Raw genomic sequence first — 24,779 nt, forward strand, 5'->3', positions numbered from 1 at the left:
GTTCACTCAATGTTTAAACTAAAGAAATTTTGCAACCAGGAAGTTATGATGATGCAAGCCTTAAAAGCACCTCTTAACCTCATAAACATTTCCTGGAAATGGAGTTTCATTTTTTACTTTTACCAGATATAAAAGTTGTAACTGTGTAATATTTCTTTATTTTTTGAAAATCATTTTTTTATGTCAAAGTTCACACCATGTTGTTGTTTATTGTGTCTTTAAATTTATGTTTGTGGTGCTCAACAAGGTCTAAAACTATATGTGCTGAATGCAGTTTTAAACACAACATTCAGTGTTAGATGACTCATGCTGGTGAGTATAATGCAGCAGAAAAGCTTTAACAGCGTCATCACGACTCACATTGGCCTTCATTGAGAATTTCAAACTCGTACTTTGAGCATTTAAGCGCTGCCATAGAGCAAAGGTCCATGCTGCGAGTCCTCTGGAGCCGGGTCAGCTTTATGCAGAACATGTGCTGTTTCACTCTGGGGCACTCCCGAGCAGCTCTGCACTCACACTTCTTAAACACTGCGGGACAGACGTGAGTTAACATTAGGTCAGTTATTTGTGCTTTATACTGTTAAGCTAAAAGTCTTGTGAGGTGAAACTCACCAGAGCAGGTCTCCCACTCATAGCAAGTGTCAAGTTCACAAGGCTCCTGAACAGAGCTCTTAGAGGACATGTTGGCTCTAAACATGGCCCACTCCAATTTGTCCAAAGTGCCCGCGTCGCACGCAGCTTTGCTGACGAAAAACAACGGGTCACCGTGGCAACGACCAGCTTGGAAGGAGCAGAGCGACATTGACACTGTGACGCCGAGGTCTACGTTCAGGATGCAGAGATTCTCCGGCTGTGAACTACACACACACACACACACACACACACACACACACACACACACACACACACACACACACACACACACACACACACACACACACAGGGCTGTCAATCACATTTCAAACATTCAAAGAGGTTTGTTGTAAAAGTAAAAGTACATACATTATATGGAAAAATCCATTGAAATGTGACCAGTTCATTTGTAAATACTTACAGGCAGCTCTCTCGTGGGACACAGACACAGCGAGAGTTCTGCAGCATCTGTCCTGGACCACACTGAACATCAGGAACAAATGGTTCCTCTACACACAGCACATACAAAGAAACAGCATAAACGAAGTATTGTCCACCGAAACTATGTCAGCAGGTTAATGGATATGATCATTTATAACAGATTAAACTACTCAGAAGTAAAAACAAAAAAGACCAAAGTGTAAAAATTATGATGTAAATATGCCAAATTTGAAATCATTTGAAATCTGAGATAAAAAGTTCTGAGAACAGGTCCACATAAATCCAAAATCTTTAAATTTTGCCAATTTGCTGTTCAAGGTTCTCTGGGAAACGACCAGATGTCCACCAGCGCTGCTGAGGTTTGTAGATAATTGCCTGGAATTCCTCCAATGTTTTCAATGAGCCTCCATACATCGATAAATAAAGGATAGCTAAATAAAATTCACTTTGTCAAAAACTCATTACAACTTCTACCTTGTGTTTGGCATGTTCTTTCTGGCTCAAAATGTCTTGATATAATTCATGAGAGATATGTTTGACAATCAGTTTTTGACAAATACCGAAAATCTGTTTTTGGCACAATCTTCTGACCATTTACATTGGGAATGTCCTGCCAAAGTTTCCAATCTATCTGAGTGGGTGGTTTTGGAAAATGTAAAAACTGCAAAGGAGGCTTTTCACTGTGGGTGCACAAAACTGAGAAGCTGATCTTGAATGGAACCTCTTCCAAACTTCAAATCAGATAAGATTTTTTACTTTTAAAGGGCGCTTCCTGGAACTTGTTTTGTTTTTTAATGAAATCTTGTCAAATAGCTAAAGCTTCAGAACTGTGTATGTCATTTTATTCATTAAAACCATCACCACCTGCTCTCACTGACTGGTGAGTATCTCCAACCAGTCAGAGCTTTATCTAATGAATAATACACATGAATAAAAAGTGCAGGTCAGAAATCAGAATTTGACCAGTAGGGTCCCCGTTTTCTCCAGCAGTGTAGTGTACCATTAGTGCAGCGCAGTTCAGCAGGTATTGGGGGCTCCCAGGTGAGACTGTCACCACACTTGTAGGAACCTCGCGGCAGCGGCTGCAGTCCCGCCTCATTGCAGTTCAAACGCACCACTTCACCCACTCTGTACTCGTCTTTGCTGGGAGACAGACTTGTGTCATCAGGGATGTCAGGGGGAAGGCAAATCTTCCCTAAAGGTTACAGGATCACATAGACGCAGCTAATCCTTAAGCAGTTTGTCATTTTTTTGTGCGTTAAGGACAATTGTGGCGAACCACTAAGATAACTGTGGACTGGTTTAATGGGAAAACTGACTTACTGATGCATCTCCCACTTATTTGACTCCAGCTTCCATCAGGAAGGCAGTTGATGTACTGAAAACCGTCGAGATCAAACCCAGTGACACACTCAAACTCCTCGTCCTCACCAAAGGTATAATACTGCTTCGCTTTCTGTCACAAAATAATGTAATGCAGTTATGAGCGTCTATATAAAGCATATGTCATAATCTGACGCATTACAGCTTGCGTGTCTGGTTTTACCCGGAGGAAGCTGTTCTCAGGGCTCTTTGGCCGCAGACATCCCTGCACACCAGGTGGCAGCTCGTCCCTCCAGCCTATCGTGAAGTCGTCATCATTGTCACAGGTCTCCTGTCTGAACGAGAGACACAAATCAGAGCCTCCAGTAATTCTAAATAGTCTAAATAAACAATCAGCTGTTGTACAGGAGCAGCAGTGTATCCTCATGTCCATGTGTCAGGGTAAAAGCAGCGAAAATATAAGGTTAACAGAACCTTTCCTTATTCTGATATATAAAATAAAAACAGTACTTTGTGAAGATGGAGATGTAACAGGCCTCCTCCTGTCTGTCTGGACCACTGCAGGGCTGTCCTCCTTTGAGAGGGGCGGGGTTATTGCACCGCCTCGTCCGATGTCTCTTCATGGAGGCCCCGCAGCTGCTCCACGACCCCCAGCAGCTCCACAAACCATCCACCGCCTCTGTGGATGTAGCAAAGCAGATAATGTTTCCAGTGTGAATATTAGTAAAAGCTGATTAGAATCGGTGTTTCATCTTAACTGTGTTTGCTTCAAGGTTTTGAGACTCGCTAGCAGTTCCTGAAGTATTATTCAAAGTTCAAAATAAGAAGTTGATCCTAAGAAAATGAGGGGCATATTAGAATAGATATCCTGGATTTAATCAAATAAAAAAAATGTGACTGGCTAGCAGAACTCAGTCTACAAATAAAAACCAGAAACAACAAAAGATCCTAATTTTTAGCTCCGTTACTGATCAGGATCTTTTCATGTTGTGGATTGGACTGCCGGTCAAACAGTGCTTTTCTAGTCTCACTGACCTTTCAAAGCGCTTTAGCCTACAAGCTTCATTTCGCCATACATCAGGACAGAGCCAGACTGCAACGGACAGTCAAGTCTGCAGATCTTCCCAAATTGTTTAAACTGCTGCCTTCAGGCAAGCACTACAGAGCATTGTTTATGAAGACCAGCCGCCACAGAGGCAGTTCCTTCCCCCAGGCTTTCACTTTAATGAACACTGTGAAATAACCCACTGTTATATCAATGCTATATCACTAAGGACACTTTAAATTCAAAGTATTTCCACATCACACAGCAACAGTGTTTTTATAACTTGAACCAGGTGAGCACCAGATATACCTGAAATATAATCAGGAGCCCGTATTTCACAGTTGGCTCCATAGGTGCCAGTCTGGCAAACGCACTTGCACTCTGTGCCGGACAGAACAGGCCTGGCATTGTTGGGACAGGGAGCGCACTTGCAGGGATCAAACTCCTGCATGTACTGCTGCAGGGCCTTCCTCAGGTGCCTCCTCTTTGTGGAAGCGCAAGGAATTCCTCGAACCAGATCTATGAGGGGAAGCAGCTGGACACGCCGACTCAGATGTAAGTGCAAGATTTTTTGTAGATGGTTATTTCTGTGATGCTTGAGGAAAGAATACTACAGTTAACCTTGTAATCGACGACAGCAGGGTTTTCGAGGACAGACTTTGCCCAGTTCTTGAAGGATATCTTATCCGGAGTGGCGCCCTGCCTCTCCCAGGCCAGAGCTGCTGCCTCTCTAGCTCGACCTCCTTTCACCATGGAGAAAGACTTCTCCGATGCCTGAACATATGAGCCTGGACAAAAGAAATGTGCAGGGAAAGAGTGAAGAAGATAACACGGTAGAAACTAAATCAATGCTCTCCTTTGAGGCAGTGAGGCAGAAATATAGTATTATTGTTACCTTCATATTTCTGAGTCATCCGGTTGTCAGAGCATCGGTTTTCACGCCTGTGCTCTGTGTAGAGGATGATAGTCCAGGTGGTCTCTCGGCCCAGGCAGTCTATCGCGCTCTCCTCAGTTACACCTGCAAGAGAGAAAAAGAGCAAGAAATGCAGAAATGCAGGAAATCAAAACAAGCTGTTGTGTGTTTTATGTTGTAGACACTCAGTTTATAAATCAAACCTCTGGATGACCATCTTTGAACAAGATAAGTTGATATGATATGATATGATATGATATGATATACAACGTCAAAGTCATCATCCAAAGTGTTTCTGAGGAGTGAACAGGTCAAAGCGTATTTTCCCCCATTCCCCTATATGTTGAGAATATAAAGCCTGGTCAGGATGGAAGTGAGGTAAAACTGGAGGAATGGTTACTCAGCCTCGTTTAACCAGATGTAAAAAAAAAAATTAGACTTGCTCGAAAATATCTCTGGCGTTCTCTGGCAAATGCCAGTCAAGAGGCACGGTGCTGGGCTGTGAGCACAGGAGCCACCGAAGGATGTTTCTGACAGACTGGTCAGAAAAATTCACAAATAGCCACGTGGAAGTCATTGTGTCAACCTCTGGCTGTGTTCCTCCTGCTCCTGTTTGCACAAAGGAGCAGATATTGGTCCAGGTCTTTCATCAGTGCTCTACAGGTATCTCCTCGACACTTTTGAGACTGTGCTGGGAGAAACCAAACTTAACCCCTGTCATCTGGGAAGATCTGGACAACCTGAATAGGCTGAAGGTACTGACGCAAGCTACCAGAAATTAGAAGGACATGTCATGTCTCATTGTTGCTCCTCTAGTGCACTTGCTGTTAATTTCATTTGCACTGAAGCAGGTGAAATGTCCTCACAGTGGTTTATGCTTTCTAATTGGACAGATCTGATATCCCTGAAGTTTAACTGACTTTGTGTTGTACTGTGGTATTTGAGTGTTTCCTTAATTTTTTTTCTTTCCACTTTTTAGTGTTTATCTAATTTTTCAGTTTACTGTATGTGCCCAGTGCTGCATCTTCCATTTTGTCCACCAGGCTGTGCTGTTGTACCTGAACTCTTGAGCTCCTCTCTGCTGTACTGGTACAGCAGATCATAGTGGCCTCCCAGTGTCCCTGAGCTGTAGTAGTGTGTCCCGAAGCGCTGAAAGATTTCCCTGTAGAGGGCGTAGTTGTAGTCGAGAGGAAGGGCGTGGAGGAACTGTAAGAAAGGCTGTGACAGGACGAGGTCCCCCGGGTCCCGAATCTTGAATGTTGACACAGGAAGGACTTGGTTCACTCTGATAAACTTGGAGTCCTACAGAAGAACATCCAGGAAATGAATAAGAAGAAAAGATCATAAGGAAAAAAATACAGATAAAAAAGAAATATGTGTTCCTGCACATATGTTGACCTATTTATCTTTGTGGGGACTGTGTTTCAGATCCTACTAATGCAGATATTTTTTATACAATGTAAACATCGTGTCTTTTCTTTTTTTTTTCTTTTCTTCCTCCTTCTTTTTTTTTTTTTTTTTTTGTCTGTCCCATTTGGATCTTTAGCCATCAGAATTGTTGTCTGAAGACCAACAAGGATACCAAATGGATTTATTTTGCCAAATGGATCATCATGGCATTGCCGCATTGGTCCATTTGATCAAACTTTGTTGTTATTATTTATTTTATTTTCAGTTGTTACAGATTTCTTCCTCCTTCTAACATTACATCTATGATTAGAAAATGAGGGAAAGCATAATGTGAATCTGGGTTTCTCAAAAGTAAATTACGTCAGATTTGCGAGTGCATCCCAGTGTTTTCTGGACTCACCTTCTTCTTTGAAGCTTCAAAAGCTTCATTTTTAGAACTGGAGTGCGACTTAGACGATGCACTGAAGAAAAAGATCGGGAAGAAAAACAAGTCTCGAGATTGCGTGCTGCTGCCAGGCGTCGTTTGGGAGGTCTTCAAATCGATGGACTCGGCACGCAGTGGCTGAGGCTCAGTGTTGAAGTCCTCTGGCTCTCCAACCTAAACAACCACAACTACATCTGTTACCTGGGACTTTTCAAACCCTGCCATATAAAACAGGCGGTGCACTGGTTCAACTCTTGGGTAACATAGCAGGGTGTTCAATGCACCATCCTTTCCATTTAAAACACATTTTGTTATGTTTTCTTGGGCTGAGCACAGCAGTGGTTTGATTGAATGTTTCACATAATGTTTAAGCAAAAAGTGCTTTTTTAATAAGTACCAATAAAAAATACTGTACATCATTTCTATAATGTCCACATGTAATAAAGAGGCGTTTCGTTATTTGTCTAGAATAATTTATATTTTTGTTTTAGAGATTAACAGATGCCTTTTTGGGGAAATTTGCATTTTAGTTAGCACTCTGCACTTTAGGAAACCATTTGCACATTAAGAAACATACGTACACATTAGAGATCTTAAATATTTACTGATTATTTATTGAACATTTTAATGATTTGTGTGATTCTGCACTCGAGTAGCTACTTGGCGTACGGTGGACAGATGCTGTAAGTTAAAGAGACAGTACTTGTCACAAATGTAGTTGATTATTATGTAGTTTAGAAAAGTGCAGGTAATGCATTTGCACAATTATTATGAACATGGATCTTAGTGTAAGTGGATATGTGGTGTAGCGATCACTTGCCTGTTCTCTCTTTTGTCTTCTACAATGTGTTTGAGCAAATGTGTCCCCGGGGCTCTGAACACTATTTAAAGATTCTGGTAGAGCTCAAGTGGGAAGTTTGGTTGGAGAGTCGCTTGGGGGTTTTAGGTGTCATTTGGGATTTCTAGGGTTATTCGGTTTTAATGCAAATGTATTTATTATGGATACTTTTGGGTGATAGCTTTAATTATAAAGGTGCACAAATGGTTGTGTGGCTTATCTGCCTTTTTGGAGTGTGGAAAAACCCCTGAAGGTTTTGAGAAAAGTGTGGCTCATCAGCAGCACGGTATAAAGGGCTACCAATTACCCAGACAGTGCTGCTGGTATATGTCACTAATGCTCCACAGAACTGCCGGGTTAAGCTTAGTAAATTCAAGCTTTGATAAATAAAAATAAAAGAACAGGCTCCATTAACTCGTGTGTCTGCCTGCAGTGATTGTAGCCTTGCTGCTCAGTGGTCGTTCGTCACATCATGACATTGTGCTGCACAAGCAGTTTATATAAACGTATGTCAAGCAGTGTTGTGTACAACTCAATGTGAGCTTCCTTAGGTGCTAACAAGTGTGGAAGTTGCTGGGAACACTTCAGCTTTTCCACTTTTTAAAGATTACATTGACAATGCTGTTAATGTCTTAAGGTGGCTGCCCGATGCACCTGGCAGTGCAGGGCTCGCAAAATCGCTAGCCCGACGTCCCGGGGCTAGCGATTTTTCCAGTCGGGCTACCAGAATCTATCCCTGCCCTGCCCGTCGGGCTATCATAGGAAGGAAAAATATATGTCAATGCTTTTGCATTCTTTCGGAAATGTAGCTGGGTAAATATGTCATTGGCATCGGTGAACCACTGTCAATATGTGACTAGGGCTGCTCAATTAATCGAATTTTAATCTAAATTACGATGTGGGCTTTCAACGATCATTAAAAATGACTGAGCCGATTATTAGCACCTCCCTCGTGCTTTACTCTCGCGCTGCTCCGTGTGGCAAATCGAGCGCACCTCTCTGCGTTTCGAACACGCGGCACAACAATTAAGAGGAGCTAACAGAGGGAAGCTCGGAAAGCTAAGCAGAAGTTATTTGGAGAGGAGAGTGACTGCCGTTGGTTGAAAAGAAAGGTAAAAAACCCTTCAGTGGTGTGGAAACATTATGGGTTCGCGGAGTCAGACGTGGATCAAGTAGACATAGTGTGTAAACTTTGGTGTCGTAGCTGCACCACAGAGCAACACTGCAAAGTTCACTAAACATAGATGTTTACATTTTATTTTTATTGCAAACATTTGCACTGTTATCAGTATTTGCACACTATTTTATACTATTTTTTTTGACAATCTTTAAAGCCATTATTCAATACATTGTTATTGTTAAATAAATATCATCAAATAATCGAGATCTCAGTTTCAGTGAAAATAATCGTGATTATCATTTTTGCCATAATCGAGCAGCCCTATATGTGACATATTGAAATCGCATTTGAATTTGCGCTTGTTTTTTGCTTTCACTTTGCAATCGCGCGAACTGTGTATAGAGAGCGACAGTACTGATTGGTGAGTGACGATAATTTGCGCACCAATTCCTCTGACATCATCTTATCAATCGTTAGTTTACTATCAAACATGACAAGTGAAATCTCCCGCAGGAAGCTTAAACATGTGAGAGGTTGATCGCGCAGAGAATCGCTGAGCGTTATGTGAGTGCGTGTGTAAAGGCAGCAGGATATATATTTTAGTTCTGCTGAGCCAAATAAGACAGGTCAGGGTGAAGAAGTGACAGCCAAAGAAAAGCTTACCACAAAACGGAAAAGTTATGACAAATCAGACTATAAGGCAAAAAGAAAGTGCAGCTTTATGGTTTCATGGACAAAAGAATTTCTGTGGCTGGAATATGACAAGCTAAATAACCAGGGGTGCACATAAGAGGTCCGCAGGTGCGCATTCGCTGTCAAAATAAAATACGCGCACAAGATAAGAAGTTGCAACGCGTGTTTGCGTCCATAAGATTTTCTGGAGGAGGACAGACATTTGTTTAGAACTCTTAAAGATGTCGAAGAAGCTCCTTTAAGTAATTACTTTGGTGTTCCTCCACCTCCAAAGAAATGTCAGATGGAGTCCGAACCACAAAAGAAGCGCGTATTCTAGGAAAAGTGGTTGCAGGAGGTGAGCTGGCTTTAAACAAATGATGAATGCACAGAGATTTGGTGCAGAATGTGCCATGAAAATCCCACTCTAGCGGACAAAAACAGTGCCTTTTATATGTACGCAAACGCGCGTTGCAACTTCTTATCTGGTGCGCGTCTTTTATTTTGACAGCGAATGCGCACATGCGGACCACTTATGTGCACCCGTGTAAATAACATAATGTTCTGCCGGGTGTGTTGTTGGTTTCCCTCGATTTCTGAGTCGACAAGTGCCTTTGTTACTGGGACCAGTAATTTTAAGAAAGGTCCCCATTAGAACCCATGTGAAATGCAAGAAATGGATTATTGCTCAGTCTGCAAATAACATACTAAAAATCAACCTGAAAAATCTGTTTAGAACAGCCTACTATGTTGGAAAGAGTGAACTACCACTGGCAAAATTTAGCAGTCTTTGCAAACTTCAAAAAGCAAATGTCCTAGATCTTGGTTCCACTTGCCTCTTACCTGTGATTTCAGTGGAAATTTCAAATTCAGGATCTGACACAGACTGATTCCTGTTGTACAGTTCTTACAAGTTCATAGAAATTTCTGTTCAATTACAACCAAGTATTTGAGTTGATGATTGTAATTTGTATACAATATTGTAATTTGTGTTTCAACAATTTTTTGATTAATGTTTTGTTTCCGTTACAATAATATTGTAACGGAAACAAAACAGGAAACAAAACATAAAAAAAATTGCTCCCTTTTTTATTCAGGCTACTTAAATTTACTTTGGGCTACCAAAAACTGAAGAGTCCCTGCCCGAAGGGCTACCAGGGATTTTGAAATTTTGCGAGCCCTGCAGTGCATGTGTTAGCTTGATCGGGCTGCTGCTGGTTTGCATTAAGTGCCAGTTGGGTAGGATTTGACTCTATTGCACCCACTTTAGTGACACAAGTAAAATGACTTTGTAAAGACTGTCACTGCTGATTGTTTACCTGCAAGTGACAACAGCTCCATATGAATGCAAGACTCCAATACCAAGACCTACCTTGATCTTCAAAGTTTCAAAGTTGTAAGGAACTCGGTGGTAGAGTAACGTGCTTGGAGGCCTCTCAATGACGCAGGTTCCTCCCATGAACATGTTGTCCAGCACTGCTCCCCTCGGTTCCTGGGCGAGAACATCAAACCTTCGCGAACACAAATCGGAGGAAAGTCAAATCTCATTCGCTTATAAGAAAAAAGTTGATTTTAAAGTCTAAAAGTACATCCACAGGCCGATGTCATTATTGGCTTATATTGAAATTTCTGAATAAATAAACTGGAATAAAGTGTAATAAAAAGCACTGAAAGCATTTTCTGCATATTTATTAGGGGTGCAACGATACACAAAATTCACGGTTCGGTACTTTGGTGTCACGGTTCGATATTTTTTCGATACAAAAAAATGTTCATGCTTTTTTAATTTGTCATTTATTAAAATTATAAATATATATTTTAACTCAAAAGTACAGTTTTTAAATTTAATGTTGCTGAAACGACAAAGTAATAAAAAAAATAAATATCTGATGGAGAAATCCCTCATCTTTGGAAAAGAGAGTTTATTACAGAGAAATGGCTCTTTCCAAAATAAAAGCTATACTATGTGCTTCTTCTGGGGTATACTCTCAGCAGCATATTAAACATATCAGGTCCCCATAAGGAGAATCATGTGCTAACGGCTGTCTAAATGACTCGGGTAAAGTTTGTAGCATGCGTGCTTGTTGTTTTTGTCTGCTTCCACTTGTCTTTGCACTAGGATGATGTCGGAGTAAATGTGCAGTCATATTCATTGTGTTCCCACTAGTGCTGTCAGCGTTAATCTGAAATGACATTAACGCCACAACACGGCAAATCTCCGTTAACGAGCTACCGCGGATCGCCCCGTGCGTGGGGCTGGACGGCGTCAACACCTTAACGAGCAAACTGCGCTAACGCAGTAGTTCCCACCCATGTAATTGAGCATTGCGTGGCACATCTGACATACTGTTTTACTTTTGTCCATGACGCGCTTACCTTCAGGGTCATACTTCACATGAAGACCAAAATAGTTCCAAAGGCCAGATCTGAATGAGGGTGGGGGAGGTTCAATTTGCCATGTTGCAATGAGCTAAGCTTCTGTCTTGCTAGCTTGCACTGCGCTCAGTGGATCTGCGCTCGACAGTGCAGCCTAGGCGGAGTAGTCGAACGCAGATCCACAGCATCGTCAGAAGAAAAGTTGATAAAATAAATTAAAAATTTTGTATTGTTCGATACACATGCGTACCGAACCGAAAGCACTGTATCGAACGGTTCAATATCGATACGAGTATCGTTGCACCCCTAATATTTATGTCAGAGTTTTGTGTTTATAAATGTTTTTATGATATTCACTATTATCGTGAAGATTTAAACATTTAATTTTCAAGGATTCATTTATCTGTGATATGTTTAAAATATTATGCTTCTATATTTATGTATGAACCAAAAAATTCAAGTCGTCAGATCCTTTGTTTTCATATTTGAATTGCTTTCAAAGCTTGATAGCCTCACAAACAAAACGGTAATTATCTGTTTACAAGTAGAAATATGACTGGAGCACTGAGGAGGAGGAACATAATATGTGAACACAGGAGGGAGGAATGCAAGAGGACTGGCATGAGTCAGGATCTCAGCTGTGACCTTTTGACCTTTAGCTTACCCATTCCCCACCAGGTCAGACCCTGGAGCCACTCTCTTCTCTACAGGACACACAACAGTGAACTCGCCACAGTCCCGCTCATCGGAGTTATCCCCGCAGTCGTTCTGTCTGTTGCATGTCAGCGTCGAGTTAATGCAGCGCCCTGCAGCAGGAAGAATGTGAAGCTGTTTCTGTTACTGTGAAACATTTATGTAGATATCATTTATGTTAATATACCACTAACCGTTATCACACTTGAAGTTGTCCCTGCAGTTGACAGACTCTATCCTGCACTCTGTGGATGGATAGCATTGCCTCTCCTCTGTCAGCTCGGGGCTGCAGTCGGATCCACCGAACTGAGCCGGCCTCTGGACAGACCGGGTCCGAAACTGTGCCAGTGACACGAGAATGAGGCCGGTGATCATTCTGATTATATTAGATTAGATTTTAAGTTTCCTCCATTATAAACTAATTTATTCCTCCAATCTAACTCTCAAATAAGCACTTTATAAAAATGTCACACTATTAAACATTATCAAGGTATTAGTAAGGCATTGGCAAGTGCTCATTTCATCATTTATATAGCATTACTCCTCCTTAGTATGCCATTTACAAATAGAGGTATATTTTTATGACAATGATCATTACGAGCAGTGATGTAGTAGCAGAGATAGCTCTTCATGCTGTAACAGTAACAGATGGATAAATATTATATTTGATATTATATGGAGTCACCCTTTAGCCAGTAACCAACTATTTGGTTACCTAAAGCACTGATGCCCTCAGTATGACCCAAATGCTGATCAAATCTATTTTATATATATTCAACTCTTTTTATGTTTATTATTTGGTAAAATGTTCATCTACGTTACTCAATCTTATGTAGACCTAATATTTTCTTAGATGAAAGGCTTTTTCTTAAAAATAAAACCCTTTATTTGTATTTTTCAGAGCTTTCAAAAACACCGTCTTATTTTAGTCCTTCATTTTTTTTTGTTGTCCATTTAATCTAAGGACAATAATGTGGCTGTTTAGAAATTTGTGGAGAAAATGTAGAGTTAAGAGGAGAGTCACTATTTTACACCGTGATCGCGAGTTCCTTGCCTGTTTCTTGGCACAGGGCGAGCAGTCGGACCACGGCCCAAAATCAGTGAGCAGGCAGTTGATTGGACAGGCGTGCTGGTTGCAAGCTCTGCTGTCGTATCGCTGACATAACTGAAGGCAGCTGCTCTTCCAGAAATATTCGTCATGCTGAAACTGCCTGTCAAAAAAGTATGAAATCCTTTTACATGCAGCATCTGCTGGCATCATGTGCATTTCACTACAGCAGTTGAAAATGGGAGAGGAAAGGGATTCATCTTTGATTTACAGTGTTGCACAATTACTTTGGCTTTAACAGCAAACAAAAAAAAAGCAAAAAATCCTAAAAAGTCCACTTGTGCATGCCATCTTATCTGTTTTGTATTAAATAGGCATTACATATGCGCTCTGTAGAGTGTCCCACCTGTTTGTGATATATAAGCTGCATCTCACCTGTGTTTCTTCTCAGCATCATACACTTTTCTCACCTATCGCTTGCGTCTATATCGGTTTCACCGTCTGTGCTCTGTGCGCTGGCACGCTCGTGTTTCTGGTGTCTCACCTCACTCTGTTCTGTGTGCCATGGTTGCAGGTGCTGGAGCAGGCAGACCAGGAGCTCCAGGAGTATCGGTCGCAGAAACAGCCCAGACCGGTTGATATGCAGCTGAGGAGCAGCAGCAGGGCCAAGCTGCTGGAGGGAGCCATCATGGGAACTCAAAGTGGTTTCACCTCCACTGAAGATGATGTAATTCCCAGCTCATTATTGAAAGTCCCCAATCTCCTTTTACTCATTCAGGTAAATATCATAAGTGGTGTTTTGCAATTGGACAAAATTCCTTTTTAATGCAAGTGAGAAACTTTTTTCTTGTAGGCAAATACATGCTTTATCATATTTAATACACAGTGGTTTACACATTATATGAATATAACATAAGACTAAAGTAAGTGAAAACTATAAAGAAATAAAAGAACAAAGCAAGCAGATGTTATGAATTGCGAACTTGCAGCAAAATGTATTTTCCCTTTTTTTAAAAAATGCACATCTTTAAAAAAATGAAAAAAATCAGACTCACCAGTGATGTCCTGTTCAGCAAGTGTAATTCTGTAGTTAACCTGTTTGGCTGAATGTTGAGGTAAAGTTAAGTGTAAGCGGAGTAAATGGTCTCTGCACTGCAGGCAGAGCTGAATGTGACTCTGAGGGTCCTGAAAGCAGGAATAAAAAAAAAAACCTCCCACTGTTATTTCTCTTGGAAAACTGCTTGATATTTGGACTTACTTTGACCAATCAGAGCCCAAAAACTTTAAACTACTTAAAAAAATAACCACAACAATCAGCGTACATAAAGTCCTCATTGTTACGGGAAGTAAAAAGCTCTGGAGTTTCCCAGCTGCTCAGACATAAACCAGATGTTCAGTGCTTGACACTCGACAGATATAGATAGCGAAGGGGGGAGTACGCTTATTGTCTTCCCACACTTTCTTTAGTTGTCCAAGTGTTTTCACAATCTGGCACCAAACATAGTTCTTGTGCAACGCTATAAGAGAAACTAAAATGCAACAACAGAACTTCATACGTTGTTTTCAGCTGTATAATTGGAGAAGTTTAATTCATTACAATTAAAAGGCATTACTAAATGTGCACAGGGAAAAACTGGGATTGAATCCTTGGACAACAAAGTAAAATTTCTGATATAACAGGAAAAAAAGACTGAATTAACTGAGAAAACTGTTAATATGCAAATTAACTCTTTCTTCTCATGTGGTGGGTTTTGGGCACTATGATGATGCAGTGCTTGCTGGCAGGGGCCTTTCATCGTGGAGTTTGCATGTGCTCCCTTTGCCAATGTGGGTTTCTTCTGGGTACTTTGATTTTCTCTCACAGTCTAAAGACACCTATATTGGGTAGGTTCTCTCTCCTTCTCTTTGTTATACCAAATGTCAGACCAGATGAAAAGAGGGCCAGCCAATCACATCCCAGCAGCTGATCCAGTTTGTCCGACAGGGAAGCAAAGTGCCGAGCTGTCCCATGCATTTGAGGTCCCTTCTGTCATTAGGAGGTCATTGGTAAATTACAGCAGCCCTTGGCAGGCAGCTGAAGTTCCCCAGAGAGATCAACATAACATCACTGCATCCAGACATCATGCTCTGGTCCGTGGTACAGCTGAGTTTCTGTAAGAGGCAGCTTTTGAGAGAAAAGAGCACCTGGCAGCAAGCTAACAAGCAGAGTGGAGAGCATTGATCTTCCCAGTGGAAGATGGATAGAGACGTTTCATTGGAAGATCCACACAGAAGTTCCTGAAATCTCTTGGAGTCATGGGTGGCAAGAGTAGGAGAAGAACTGTCCAAGGTATTGTGTAGGAGGCAGAGCAGGGGAGCTTTTGGCTCTGGCTCCAGATGAATTACAAGTTGTGAGACAATGATCTTAGTCCAGGATGAAATGAACGGTAGGGAGTGAACCAGCAGGTAGAGGTGGTTCCTGGCTGAAGACCATTTACCCTATTCTCTCGCACTGCTGGAGGTGGTTCAGAAGGAGATTTTTACTGGTGTAGTAAATTGATAAAAAATTGATAATTGGCTCACTGACGAGCATTTTACTCGCCAATTACGTGTAATCATCTAGACACATGGATTTTCTTACATTAGCAAGTTTCTTTATGCCAAACTAAGCTAAGCACATCTGGATTTCAGCTTTGTAGGTAATCTAAGAACACGGAGTCATACTTACCACCTCATCGTCTCATTCACAGAAAGAAAGCAAATTGGTCTGCTGCCCAAAATATTAAAACATTTTAGGTTAAAAATTAAACAAAAAAACATCTTGTATATAAAACTTTATTCATATTATAAAATGTCCTATTGGCTGTACATAAGTTTAAATGTGTTTCTCTACATTGCAGGACACGGTAACTACACACAAGTCAAACACATGCCTGACAAAAATAAAACGACGCATTCCTGAATTGAAACACCACCAATGTTACACTAAAGTAATAAATAGCACAAACACTACTTTACAACACAGATGACCGTTACATTCAGCGAGGAAAATGGCTCTGGTAGAATGCTTCATATGGATTTTGTCTGCGTGTTTGTGTGTGCGGCTTTTTTAATATTTTCTTCCCGTCAAAACTATTCTTTTAGACTGATAATGCTAGTGTCCCCTAGAGGCTTCAGTGTGCATAACATCCCAGATTACTGAATGAAATACATCCTTGACAGCTTAGCTTAGCTTAGTGCAACAGCTAGGAAAATAACTATAACTATAATATTATGAAAGGAAGTTTGATATTTTTTCAAGATATTAAAAGACATCATTCTTACACAAAACTGGATTCAGTACTCTTGTTGTTTTACTAGGATGAAGGGCAAAATGACAAAATGATTTACTTTTAATTTTTTATTTTATGATGCATTTCTTTACTTTGAAAGCAAAGCTGTTTATTTCCTGGCTGATTTACATCCCTACCCTATGCCCAGGGCAATACTGAGGACATGCTGGAGAGATGTCTCCTCCAGCTTGGGAATGAATCTGTGTCCCCTCAGAAAAGCTGAAGGAAGTAGCTGGGGGGACGGAAGTCTGAGCATCTCTGCTTAGACCGCTGCTCACGTGACCCAAACACAGATAAGTGTCGGAAAATAGATGGATGGATTTTCTTAAAACTAGAGTAACACTTTATTCTAATGTGACAGTGTTACTATAGGGTAATAGTGACTTTGCCAGAGAATGGGGCTACAGAAAAGTTCATGGACATCAACTGGCTTTATCCCCTGGACACACTTCCAAACATTACATTTCTTGTTGCGTCCTTCCTATTTAGATAGTTTGTACATTTTAATATGTTTGATTTGGACTTTTTCTTGATATTAATGGAACTGTAAAACTGAAAACAGTGGTAAAGTCAGGAAAATGGTTAGTATTCATCTTCCAGGGGTCTTGAGTAACCATTATGGCAGCTTTAAAGTGTTTGTCAATGGAACATTTGACCTGCCCTTGCTGAAAACACCACCAAAGCCATTACAAAACCATCATCTGCTGGAGGTTAAACTTCAGTAAAACTCCCCTAGAAAAACACTGTCAGCGTCAACATATACACATATCAGGGGGAAAAACAAAGAGGCTGATGAAATCTAAAAGGCAAAATTCAGGTTGTGTGCTAAACAGCTCATTCTTTCCTGGTATAAAGCTTATTTTAAGCCTACACACACATAGTTGAATAAATTCTAAATCCTTTAGCTTCTACAGTAAGAGGAATGCAAATATCATAGGAGCCAGTTATGTTTATGCGCCATAAGGCTGTAGATGAATTGTTTAACCTACACCACACAGGTATACAGAGACTCACCAGCCTCACATTGTGACACATTCAACCATGGCAGTTTGACACAAGCACACTAGAGATAGCTGAAAACTGACTTTGCCTGTGCATAGCCTGAATATGTACATTTGTTAGCTTTCGCTATGTAAAAACACAAAGATTGGGAAGAAAATTCCCCAAAACAAACAAACAAACAAACACAAAAATCAAAGATGTCTCACTTTTAAGCTTTGGTAGACAACATGTTGGATCCCAGTAATAACACAATCCATAATAAACTTTCTTTATATTGTAATTCAAATGGTCTGAGGGGGAACTAGGCTTCTTCACCTACTCTGGACTCTAATTGGAGGCTTTAGAAAATCTAACCATTGATGACTTTGGCCAATCATGGGTCTTTTTTAGGAGAACTAGTGCACTTTTAGCCAGCTAGGTCAATTAAGGGACTTTCATCTGGGTGATAAGGGTTCATATCCTGTATTACCTTTAATGGTTTCCACATTATTGCAAAAATAAAAAGGGGGTTAAAACAATTTCCAAATTTTGGGCTTATAGTAGATAGCTAAATTTTCAATTGTGTACTTTTTCCCCAGGAAAATACTTCTTTAATTCTACAATACTAATTATAAAAATAACTGTACAGCATGAAACTGTTTAAAAGTCTTTCAGCATGACATCATGCTATAATTTAAGAACTGAAAAATAACGTAGCAAGTGTAAATTGATTCTATGCAACAATCTTTACCAACTACTATTGGTCAAAGTTATTAATTTGCCAACACTCTGATGGCAGCACAAGGTGAATACTGGCCAAAGTGCAGTATTAAGTGCTCTAATAAACCAAATAAAAAAAAAAAAAGATTTTATTCATGACATTTACTTAATTTAGGACATGTTTTTTCTGGTTTCTCCTCTGCTCTCTGTTTCACCATGTGCATCTGCTCTGTGCGGTGTTGGTGAAACAGGAACAGAGTGAGCAGAGAAGAGACTGGTGAACTGAAGCTAACATTATTTCATCTGTGTATTTTACCTTGTTAGCATCTGATAGTGGCTGTTGCTGGATTTCCTTTCTGTTTATTTTCAAGTGCACACTTTCAGGTTGTTAGAAAAAAAATCTAAACGGAGCAGGGTGTGGCTGACGGTGGGCCCTTTGTTTTGGGCTGACCTGCTGGTGCTCTAATACATCACCCAGTGGTTCTGTATGTCATAAATAGCACCTTTAAAAAGAACCAGAAAAATATCTCTGTATTTAAAGCCCAACAAGATGGAACCTGAATCTGAGAATGGCAAAGCAATATTACCAACAGTTAGCCTACGCGCTCTCAGGTATATAGAGCTTAGAAGATAAATGTCTTAATAAGATACATTTGAAAAATCAATCCTGAAACTTCAAGCACCAAAGCTGCCTGAACACATGAGCTGAGAAGTCTGAAACAGTAAATATCAAGATGACGAGGACAAATAGAGCCTGGTAACAGATACTGCAAGATTACAATTTCAGATATTGGTTAAAAAAATGAAGGATGGGATTAAATAATATTAAAGTGCCTCTAAATAAATAGACATTATTGAATAAAACAAATTAAAATGAAAGTCCTTTACTGTCACACTCTTAGCCGGACACCATGCAGCAGAGTCCAGGGAAGCGTCTCTTCCTCTGCCTTATCAGTGGGTGAGGAGTCAGATTCAACAAGCTGCTGTCATCTGCAACAAACAAACATGTTATCTTGTTTCCATCACAGCCAGAGAAAGTCCACCGTCAGAGGTCACCTCCTAAATATCAGAACTTGGGAGTTACATCACAAAAAAGAAAAAACGGGATTTGGTTTTGCCTGGTCAATGCTCTCCACGTGGCAAATCATAAATACAAGACAGTGACAGACTACAATTTTTACAGTTTTACTACTGTTTACATGCACTGCACCAGCTTGAATTGCTAAGTTGGGGTTGGTGGGGCTATCTGAATTGACAGGTGGCATTCCAGTTGAAAAAGTAAACTGGGAACTCAAAAATTCCAACTTCAAACTCTAGTCTGACTGCCACCTTGGAGGTCGCTCCGACATACCCAGACATGGCAGGGCATGTTTGCATATTGTCAGGAGATTTGTGAGTTGGTGCCCAACCCTCCCATCATGTTGGTAAGGTCATATGGGTCAGTGTTTGAATGGTGGTTAAATCACCTGGGAATGCATCTCAGCACGGCATTATAGGTGTCCGAAAGCTGTTGTCGTAGGACACCGCTATCAGTCAGTCAGTGATCATGACCAACTACAACTGGTAGATTCTCTTTGCCAGCATAAAAAAGGACAGCACTCACTTGATTGACCAATACTCAGTCAAGAGAGTATTGATTGGGAATGTCCAAGGAATTCAATGAATATCTAAGAAAGAGAAGTGTAAACTTAAACAACTTGGCAAAGTCTCTTGTTCTACGTTCCTGAATAAGTCAGAAATCAGAATTTCCAAGTTGCCAGTTGGAATTTGAATCTAGAACACCAACTCGCATTTCCCACTTGGAAAGTCGAAGCAACGCCGGCAACCCTGAGTTGCCCTCCAAGAAAAGAAAACCTTTGATCTGTACTGGCACTGTTGTGTATTTATGGCTCCCTAAATAAGCCATTCACAGAGCACTGACCAGGCTTTATCCATGATTTTGCTGCAGCAGTGCAAAACCACAAGTATTATGTTGTATTGCTAGTGCTACCTGAATGGCTCTACCTTGCTAAGACCCAAAACAACCCCTGTTTGCCCTCGTTCTTCTAGTTTCCAGAGAAACTACCAGTTGTAGGCACTAGGCAGGAGTGACGTCACATTCAAGTTCCCAGGTATCTGGAACCATTTCTAAACAACTAGGAACCAACATTTTTAAAAACCCAGGAACCAACAAGGCTCAAACCTACCATGAACTGGAATTTGCTAGAACACCAGAGTCACTGTCCACAGTGAAGTCAGTTTTATATCCACATGGACTGAGAGGGTGCCGACCAAAATAAGAAGCTAACCTGCTCCAAAATCTCCACCTTCTGAAATTTTCAGCTGCCCACATAAACAAGCCAAATGCCTTCTGGAGAAACGTTTTAAGGACTTTTCTGATTTCCATTCTTCTTTATCAACTCTCTTACATATATTTTACTTATAACAAATATTACATACCTTGATTTTTCAGTGGCAAGGGCATCGTCTCCCTGAGTTTGCTGAGTAGATTTCGCATCTCTCGCATATCTCTGCACACAAAGAACCAGCAGTGTTTAATGATTAGTTTAGATAATCCTGGACAAAAATAGAGTTGATACTGGAAAAAACATTTTCAGAATATAAATTTAAAAGCAAGTGCAGTGAGTGTACCTCTCTATGTTTTCAATATCATTTCCCACCAGCCACTGCTCCTGAGGAAAGTCGATGGGAGAGGAGGATCGGTCCTCCAGGATGGGAACATCTGAGCTCTCGTCCAGCCTGAAATCCACCTTTGGCTCCGAGTCTGTTCCTTCAGAACCACACAAATACAGCAGCACTCAAGCACGACTGACAAAGAAATCTCACATACTATAAAACACTTACATCTGGAATGCAATTCTTGATTTCAGGAAAATTAAATACTTTAGTTTTAATATTTAACAAAAATTATTTCTTCCTTTTAACATTTTCTTTAAATTCTGTTTTTAAAATGTAATGAACGTGAATACAGCACTCTGCTTCCCCCTACTGTTTCAATACAAAATGACAGCTCCACTGCAATCTAAAATGGGAAAGTTGTGACGTTTATTTAACAGCTATTTACATATAACATTTAAATATATCAGGAGTTTTCCTGCATATAAGAATTTCAGGTGCCCAACAGTGAGGTTTCAGGCAGATCCAAAATAAAATCACCAGTTTTGCAGTAAATTAACTTTTAGAGTTTTAATTAGTTTTTCATTAAGCCAAACAGTTTTTAGAAGTAACAGGAACATTTACTGCACTTGGACAAAACCTGTGCAGTCACCCCTAAAGCCCCAGTGAGCTGGGGAAAACTGTGTATATAAAAATAGTATATGATATATTTTATTGCATTATGCCCTTAGCTATCAACTACTGATGTTCAGCATAATTAATTTTAATAACTATAAGCAAACAAAACAAGTATTCAGCAAATGCTTTAATATTTATATGTATTTAAATGTGTTTTAAGCCAAAAACAGCACTTTTGGACAAATGCAGTTTGAACTCATTACCAAGTGAACTATAAATGAATGACAGATTACAAGAAATTATTCCTAGATCAGGGTCCAGTACAGTAGGTCAATCTGAATTCCTGACTAAATGTAAATGAACTGCATAAAATTTTTGTATTTTAATAATTTACTTAATAATATTTTTTCAAAAGGACTTTAATTAGTTCAATAATGGAGAAACCCAAATTCTGAAGCAGTAAATCCCAAAAGTGTCAAAAGTTTATATTTTCCTTCTATACAGTGGGAAAAACAGAACATAATGTGATAGTTAGTAAAGGCTGTACTGTAAAAAACAAAACAAAAACAAACTGTATTTGCAGCTTGTTTATCATTTAATTTGTTTCCTTATTAATATCTAAACTTATTTGTTTGTGGACATATTTTTGATCTGGAGAAAGATTAAAATTGGAGGCATTGTAAGATCAAAACACTACATATACTCTTCAACTAAGTTCAGGATTAAATAATAACAAACTAAACTGATTTTCTCTCACACTATAGAAAACAGCAGTTGGAGACTGCAGCGCAAACAAATTAGCTTAACAGCGTGCAATGAACTTGAGTTTGCTGCCTTTGCTTCAAAGATGAGGACCACGTCTGCAACCACTCACAGTGACTGCTGTCTTCAAAGCATATCTGGTGCAGAAATTCACTGTAGTGTATAAGTAGTGATGTAGTTGCTGCAGGATGGCAACTTAATTGCACAGTGACAGTGTCTGATCAAAGCTGCTGTTACACGGTGATCATTCACAAATCGGAGTGAGATTGGTTGGAGACAGCAGCTTCCATGAGGTGACCTGTGCACAAAAGTGGTCCCCCAGAAGGTGAATTTGTCACCTCTGAACAAGCAATTGGTTACTGCAACGACTTGCAACTGGTTGATGAAAGTGAAGAATAATCACTGCAATCACCAAGCAACCACCTGGTGATATACTAGTCACAAGGAGACCGGTGTTCTACTTTTACTCCAAGTGTGACTGAGCCATTAGCACAAAATGCAAGACATGCTGCACAACTGCCTGGAAAACATGGAACTTTTTCCTCCATATACGTCAGAAATATTTATAAGTTGAACCACAAACATCCACTCAGGTCTTTTTGGGATTTCGGGTTGTAAAGTCTGCATCTCATCAAGCTGCATCAAACATCTGTACTGTGTGTTATTGGGCATATATATCCAATTACTCCTACTATACAAACACAGCCCAAACAAACCAAAACATAATATCCATGGTAGCAGCATATTGCGCTTGGAAGGTGGTTAAAACAACAATAATAATATTCTTGTTATCTGAAAGCGAAATGAAATCAGTTGGGAGTAACACTTGATTTTTAAAGCTTTTAAATACTACACTTGCAGACGATCAAACACCTGGCCACAGGCGGTTTTTATTTTTTATCTTTACTCAGCAATTTGGCATCATCACACCGTGTGTTCACTACTGTGACTGTACTTTTTCTGTGTAGCTGCAGCACCCCCAGCAGGCACATCGACTTGAGCATCTCCGTTATGAACATCTCCAGGCAGCACTGCAGCTGGATGAAGAGCCGACAGATCTCGGGATGGATCTCCCCGTCCTCTGGACTGCAGCATTAAGGAGAGGAGAATCAGACACTCACAGTCAATAGTTTCAACTGTTATTCCACACCAATACATAACAATTAAACTGCTAGACAAACTTTTAGCTAAATAAGTTCTACTTATATTTTTACTGTATTTAAACCATTTATTTGTTTTTCTTTCAGCTTTTTGTGGTCTCATATCAAGAATAATCTATAACTTTTCATTCATAATTTAGCCATGTTTTTCTGTTAAGTTTATATTAAACTGTTTAATGCATGTAATATTTTTCTAATCGTGCTTTTTCAAAATTTTATTACTAACTTTTATTTTGATCATTACTTTTCTATTTCAGTCACAAATTAATTTATTTTGTCTATATTCTAAGTCTTATTTTGCATTAACTGTTACCTTTTCTGCTCAAAGCTAACTCATCAGTTGTAGTTGTTTAGTTAACTGATTGATTAGTATCCCGCTTGTATGTATCCCTGATTGGGAACACCTAGTATCTAGCATATTTAACCTTCACTTAATAAAATAAAATATGTGTATATGTATGACTAACTGTGGATAAAATCTATCATTGACTCCTTTTTCAAAATTGTTGCTTTACTGATTTAACTTAAAATACACTCTGTGATGCTCACCTGTTCTACCTGAATAAACTTTAGCTCATAAACTTTAAAAAAGGACAAAATAAATTCAATAAATCAGGGAGCCACAGTTTCTTCTTCAAAAAATATTATCATTCAAACTAGTGTCTAACCCCGAAACAGAGATGACGGCGAGGTCCTGGTGCGCAGCCCGGGCCATGGAGCATCCTTTGGACCGTGTGTGGTGCATCTGAGCCCGCAGAGAAGGACAGTCGGCGGAGATCTCCCCGACGGAGATGACCTGCTCCCGGTACAGCGCTACGAGGGTGTTGAATTCCTGCACAGTCTTAAGGAAAACAAACCATCACGCGATCAGGAAGGACACGATATTACTGTGTGTGATTTCAAATACAACAAACACAGTGTTAATGCGGCTCATCGCGACGCTTTTTATCCATTATGCGCCAATGCTGCTGCACCTGCGCGTGAAAAAGTCGGATTTACACGCATGAATCTGTCCTTTGGTGCAGAGCTGAGCTCAAGTTATTCATTAACAGACATGATTACGATCCTTATTTCAGTACCCACCATCCTGCTGTCGTCCACAGCCCCCTCAGTGCTCTCCCGGCGATCCGTCTCCGTCTGCGCCGCTTTACCGAGCGGAAAGATGCTCCCTGTGGATCTTGGGCGTTTTTTCCGCCCGTACGGTGCAGAACACATGCATGCACACCCACCACCGGAGCCGAGCCAGACGCAGCGAGGGATGCCCTCTCTTTTCTGGTGGCTGCTGTGTCCTCTGTGGAGAAGAAGACGACACGCAGACGCTGCTGGGTGTGGGCTTTTCTTTTTTTTCCCCCTGGTTAATGCCTAAAGCCCCCTCCCGCAGCGGTGCGTGACTGTTCCCCGGAACAGGATCAGAAAAGATCCCCCAGCTCCCTCCGCATCCCAGCCGAGCGGAGAGTCACCTTCAGCCCCTCCTGAAGGCCGACAGGGAGGCTCCTCCGTCTTCCGCCCCACGCTCACGTGTGTGGAGGATACAGAGAGAGCCAACGGCAAAACAAGTCGTCACCCTCCGACTGAAAATTAACCGTTTCTGTGCATACAGGACAAACGATATGATTTCTTCCACGAGACGCACGTTATTTAAACTCATTACCTACTTATGCATATCAGTCAGGGG

At 40.4% G+C, this 24,779-nt stretch overlaps 1 protein-coding gene across 1 annotated transcript; it reads right to left on the reverse strand.

The window, feature by feature from the left end:
* Positions 1 to 201: 201 nt before the first annotated feature.
* c6 (complement component 6) lies at positions 202 to 24,677 on the reverse strand. The gene is made up of 22 exons (XM_063478911.1): positions 24,188 to 24,677; positions 23,773 to 23,945; positions 22,900 to 23,030; positions 20,580 to 20,718; positions 14,170 to 14,189; positions 13,481 to 13,586; positions 12,943 to 13,099; positions 12,083 to 12,227; positions 11,860 to 12,001; positions 10,192 to 10,330; positions 6,166 to 6,363; positions 5,414 to 5,657; positions 4,338 to 4,460; positions 4,064 to 4,230; positions 3,752 to 3,977; positions 2,908 to 3,076; positions 2,621 to 2,732; positions 2,398 to 2,530; positions 2,075 to 2,269; positions 1,055 to 1,142; positions 613 to 857; positions 202 to 528 (listed from the first exon to the last, which is right to left on the reverse strand). The coding sequence occupies exons 1-22, from the start codon at positions 24,317 to 24,319 to the stop codon at positions 350 to 352; spliced, it is 3,363 nt and encodes a 1,120-aa protein (XP_063334981.1). The 5' UTR covers positions 24,320 to 24,677; the 3' UTR covers positions 202 to 349.
* Positions 24,678 to 24,779: the final 102 nt, after the last annotated feature.

The sequence above is a fragment of the Pelmatolapia mariae genome, linkage group LG7 (assembly GCF_036321145.2).
Source record: "Pelmatolapia mariae isolate MD_Pm_ZW linkage group LG7, Pm_UMD_F_2, whole genome shotgun sequence".
Lineage (NCBI taxonomy): Eukaryota > Metazoa > Chordata > Actinopteri > Cichliformes > Cichlidae > Pelmatolapia > Pelmatolapia mariae.